Source organism: Priapulus caudatus, unplaced genomic scaffold (assembly GCF_000485595.1).
Source record: "Priapulus caudatus unplaced genomic scaffold, Priapulus_caudatus-5.0.1 Scaffold302, whole genome shotgun sequence".
Classification (NCBI taxonomy): domain Eukaryota; kingdom Metazoa; phylum Priapulida; class Priapulimorpha; order Priapulimorphida; family Priapulidae; genus Priapulus; species Priapulus caudatus.
Window position 1 is genome coordinate 239132 of NW_014577363.1, and position 5629 is coordinate 244760.

The window sequence follows — 5629 nt, forward strand, 5'->3', positions numbered from 1 at the left end:
TCTCTTCTCTCTCTCTCTCTCTCTCTCTCTCTCTCTCTCTCTCTCTCTCTCTCTCTCTCTCTCTCGCTCGCTATATGCCAATGTTTGCATTGAATGACAACACAGGGGGGGGGGGCGGTTAAATGTCATGCATGCGTCCTACCCGTTTGCCTCACATCACTCTCTAAGCTCGGTGTGTCCCTGAATATCACATGTATGCAGCTTGTCAATCAAGCCGCCCGGACGCAAGAATGTGTGCTACACTCAGCAGCATCATAGTGCGGCTGAGAGGGTTTATGTCCCCCAGGGTACTGCCGGAACGTACCCTGGGTACGATCCGGTATACCGGAACGTATCCTGGTAGTGGTACTATCTAATATGCCGGACCGTACCTCGCCTACTCCACTAACGAGTCTAGGGAGTTGCCTACGCCTACCCCCTAACCCTAACCCTAACCATATCAGATAGTTACCAGGGTACGTTCCGGTATATTAGCCCGTACCCAGGGTACGTTCCGGCAGTACCCTGGGGGACATAGACCCTATGAGCCATGGTGCGGGGCCAGGAATCTTACAACGATAATGGCGCAGAAAGCAGTAGCCTGGGCGCCGAACCTAACACTGAATGTGCACGGAACGTGGTGTATTATATACAAAACTGATCCAGTAAACAGGTGCAGCAGTGACTGCGTAGTGCGTACCATATAAATGGTTTTGCCATGCCACGGTTGCGAAGTTTTTCATGTACTATATACCATTACCATACATGTGTGTGTGTGTGGTGGCGGTGTCGTTGTATCTGGGGACCGGTTGTATGCAGGCACATGAACTCACATACACCCATACCCGTACGAGACTGGCGCGATTTACATGGGTGTCGCGCAATCCGGTCTTCTCGGTCAAACCAAGAAGAATTTTGACAGAATGTTCTAGTCATTATCATTTTGAGCGCCAATGGTATTTAACAAAAGGCGTTATATATTTGCTTGAGCGTGTTGAGGACGTGATAGAATACACTACAATTGTAAAAGCAGTAATAGTATCATGATACCTAACGTATACTGGCCCAAGTGTTGTGATATGTATCGTATTGCTGTTACATGGCGACATACAACACTACTTGAAAAACAACATGACACAAGTTTGAACAGTACTTAGCAGTCGATAGCTATGACATTATATTTATTTGAGACTTAGCACTTCATAGAGTGGATCGTAGCAAGAGTAGATAATAACAAGAGTGAGACACCCGATTCCCGCATTTCTAACCAATAAAGAAGCAAGTGTATACGTTCCTGAGCTTATTATGACCACTAATCACTCACCTTCGTGGTACTGATATTCGTTTACATATATTTGCTAGCATATTGCTGTAAATCGTAATCTTGCACGAGCTGAATTCGCACAATTTACCGCTAAAATGGCGCTATTGTGTGACGTGTTAAGACAAATTCTGAAGCTATAGTGGTGCCAATATTTAGCAACGGACTGCTTCCAAATCATTCGTGCCCTCATAGGGTTGAGACTTTGAGAGACAATCAAATTTCGAATTTCAAATTTCGAATTTTGATCTCGTGAGGAACTGCGAGACGCGCTCAGTTATTGTGATCGCAACACAAGAAATTGACATACTATCTTACATAAGTAATAATACAATAATAACAACATTCTCTGTAGTAGTTTCAAACTAGTTTGCAGTAAGTATCACATTACGCACGCGCAGGTAATAAAGTACATTAAACCCATATTGGGGCACAAATGATTTGGAAGCAGTCCGTTGCTAAATATTGGCACCACTATGGCTTCAGAATTTGTCTTAACACGTCACACAATAGCGCCATTTTAGCGGTAAATTGTGCGAATTCAGCTCGTGCAAGATTACGATTTACAGCAATACGCTAGCAAATATATGTAAACGAATATCAGTACCACGAAGGTGAGTGATTAGTGGTCATAATAAGCTAAGGAACGTATACACTTGCTTCTTTATTGTTGGTAAATTTTGATGAGAAATATCGGTTAGAAATGCGGGAATCGGGTGTCTCACTCTTGTTAGATTATACACCTTTGATCGTAGTAGTTGATTTAAGTGGAAGAGGACATATTTGATCAGTAGTGCTTGATATGTCTTATGCTTGATAGAGCAGTGATACAACATAGCGTGGATTACATTTGTTTGACCAGTACTTCATAGGACTCATAATATAAATATTAGATTCATTGAGCAGTGATACTTCACGGAGGATTATATTTGATTGAAAAAGTGACACTTCATAGAAGACATATCACCACATTTCAGCAGTATTATAGGAGGTGGTCAGTTTGAACAGTGGTGCTTGACAAGTTGACAGCATGGATTATATTGGCTTTGTAACTGTTAATTGATTGCACTGTTAATTGATTGCACTGTTAATTGATTGCACTGTTATCTACTGCGAAGGTTGCGCATTCAGAGCGGTGTTTCCTTTCTGCCTCTAGGTGGCACTTGGTGAAGGAGCGGGCGCCAACATTCTCGCAAGGTTTGGGGTGGCTCACCCGAAGCGTTGCCTCGGAGTCTGCCTCATTCACCCGACATCAACAGTAGCCGGAATCATCGAGTTTGTGAAGGACAAGTTTATGGGTACGTAGGTAGGATTACGCGTGTTGGACTTTATTTTCGATCGAGTGTTGCTCCCTGTATTATATACAACAATGGGTGCGGGAATTAATATTAAATCAATATTGTATCGCCGTGAAAAACTGGAATTTACTTTATTATATGTGATCACCTTTTTCGCCGTGATTTAGTGGAGCTAGTGTCTGCCCACGTATCCACCTGAGGTGTGACCAAAGACCCTGTTTGCATATGCCTGTGTACTGGTAATCTGTTTTGCAATTAGAAATTCTAATGAATTCTGGCACATTAGTATACAATGCAGTTGTGCACTTGTACGATTGTCAACAGTCCTGTTTAATATTCGAGCCGGTTACTGACGGTGTTATGTTCAGAGCAAACAAGTTGCTTGGGGGCTTTCCTTTTTCAAGGTGAACCTGTCTACTTTAGTCTGTTTCCTGCACGTGTTATTGCGCACGTAATTAAATCACGAATCACTATAAACTGATTCAGGGCCGTTTAAGTCTGCGTGGGGCAAACAGCCTTAAACCAGTCCAGGTCAACTGGCAGTTAAGTTCGTAGTCTATAAAGATATATATTCATATAAGTCATCATATAGAAATCAGTCTCCTATCAAAAAAATGCTCTGTCTTTACCTATCTGCGTAATTATCCTAGATGATTGACTTGGTGTGTCTAATCACATAGTTTAGTAGTGTGGTATGGTGAGCCTCACTCACACAGGTGGTTTGACGTCAGTGCCTGGGTTCAGCTCAGCTCTGTCACTATCCCAGAAGATCTGATTCACGTTGTTACTGACTCACTTTACTTGTACAGAATTGTTTTTGTATATATATTTTCCCTTCATGTTGTATAGCAATGAATGTTTTGTAGTGTATCACTCTGAAATCTTATTATTTTGACTGCTCAACACTATTGCATCTATCCGATTTTTCTCCAGGAAAAAAAACAGTACATGTATTTGTATTTGAATTACATGCATTAAAGATTTAATAATAATAATAATAATAATAATAATTACGATCAGGTGCGTGGGCTCGTCGTGCGGACTGCTCGTTTAGCTAATTACATACTGTGATGTCTCTTAGGTTGGAAGCTGAGCGCTGGCTGGAACCCATCAGCCGAGGAATACCTCGTCTACCACAAGTTTGGCGAGCAGTTGGCGAAGGCAAGCGCGAACAGTGCGGCGGACAGGGAGGCCATCATACAGGTGACAACACACTCACACACTCAGACTAGGCTCACAGGTGGGTTCATCCATGGGTCAGTTGTAGGGTCACCTGTGGGTCGGCTAGGCTCACAGGTGGGGTCATCTATGGGTCAGTTGTAGGGTCACCTGTGGGTTGGCTAGGCTCACAGGTGGGGGCATCCATGGGTCAGTTGTAGGGTCACCTGTTGGTTGGCTAGGCTCATAGGTGGGGACTTCCATGGGTCAGTTGTAGGGTCACCTGTGGGTTGGCTAGGCTCACAGGTGGGGTCATCCATGGGTCAGTTGTAGGGTCACCTGTGGGTCAGCGAGGGTCACCTGTGGGTCAGCGAGGGTCACCTGTGAGTCAGCGAGGGTCACCTGTGGGTCATCTAAGGTCACCCCGAGGGTCACAGGTTGGGTCATCCATGGGTCGGTTGTAGGGTGGTAGGTAGGGGTTACCTGTGGGTTAGGGGTAGAGTCATTTACAGGTCAGGGGTGGGGTCACCTGTGAGTCGGTTTAGGCGCGTGTCATCTTCGGGGTCATGCTTGATTGATCCTCATTCGCAAATAACCTAATGTGGCGTCGCTTGCTGTACTCTTAGCTGTAGTTGCATGCATGTAGATGTAAAACAATGTCATGTAAATGTATGTGTGGCGATGTTGTGCCCGTTTGCAAATTGACCATGCGTGATTTCCTTTTGGTCAACCCGGTTGCCATGAACTGGAAATGACCAGTGTAGTTTTTGGTTGAACCAATACGGAGCAGAGTATTTATGACGGGAATTGAGAAAGTGTTCACAATGTTTCTCACGTGTTTCTCACGTGTTTCTCACGTGTTTCTCACGTTTCTCACGTGCTGTTTCTCAAGTGTTCACAACCTTTCTCACAATGTTTCCGGTTGGCCGTACCTTGCATGAACAGTCAGTATTCACATATAAAATGTCTAGTTGACAGAATCTTTACTAATCCACCAGAATCTTATCAACTAAACAGGTTTCTGATTATCTATACCTTCACTGGCTGATAAAAGTTTCTCAATAAAAATAATTTTAGTTGCCTGTAGCTCGACTAACCCATCCTGACAAGTGAAATGATTTGCAATGGGCGTTAACATGACTAGCCCATCGAAACATGGCCATTAGAAAGATTTCTGTTGGTTGTAATCCGTCTGACTCTATTAATGTCTGCTGACTAAGGACCTTTTCAGGCGTACTACGCAACACGCAAAATCACAGTGGGCTGTGAAAGAAATAGCAATCGGTAGTGCAGAGATGCCAACCACTACGATTTATCCGTATTTTATACGAATTTCTATTCCTTTGCACCACTACGACCAGTTTGTATCAAACTACGAATTTCACTGTGATCGGAAAAAAAATTATTTTTGGTCCGTCAGTCTAGAATACGCAGGGGAAAAAATACACGGGGGCGGCAGGCGATATCGCTCCCGAAATGCCAAAAAGAGCCCCTGAAAACATGATATCGGGGGCGACCCCAAAAGAAGAAGTCGCCCTGGAAATCGATTGTCCAGGTCGGTCCCGCGCCTTGCCGCTCTCGCTCGGCGTTGCTGCGCTGCGATGCCTAGGCTTCTGCCGCTAGCGGCAGCCGGTTCCACGGCGCGGTAGAATTCATGGTACGGTGGGACTGTCAAGTGTTTACTATTTAAGCATGCATGTGTGTACTGTACTGTATTGCATTCAATCAAGCACGCGCCGCCGCCCGCGCGTATATACGTGTGTGCCTGCGTGTGTGCCTGCGCGAGTGCGTGTGTGCGTGCCGGTGTGCCTGCGGGTGTGCTTGCGTGTGTGCCTGTGTGTGCCGGTGTGCTTGCGTGTGTGCCTGCGCGCGT

The 5629-nt window shown here is 44.9% G+C and overlaps 1 protein-coding gene across 1 annotated transcript in view; it reads left to right on the forward strand.

Annotated features, from left to right (window-relative positions):
* LOC106808748 (uncharacterized protein ZK1073.1-like) overlaps nucleotides 1–5629 on the forward strand; it is an 18404-nt gene that overhangs the window by 7187 nt on the left and 5588 nt on the right. The window contains exons 3-4 of the mRNA XM_014811590.1: nucleotides 2457–2598; nucleotides 3680–3801. Coding sequence (XP_014667076.1) covers nucleotides 2457–2598; nucleotides 3680–3801 — 264 coding nt within the window. The remainder of the gene's footprint in view (nucleotides 1–2456; nucleotides 2599–3679; nucleotides 3802–5629) is intronic.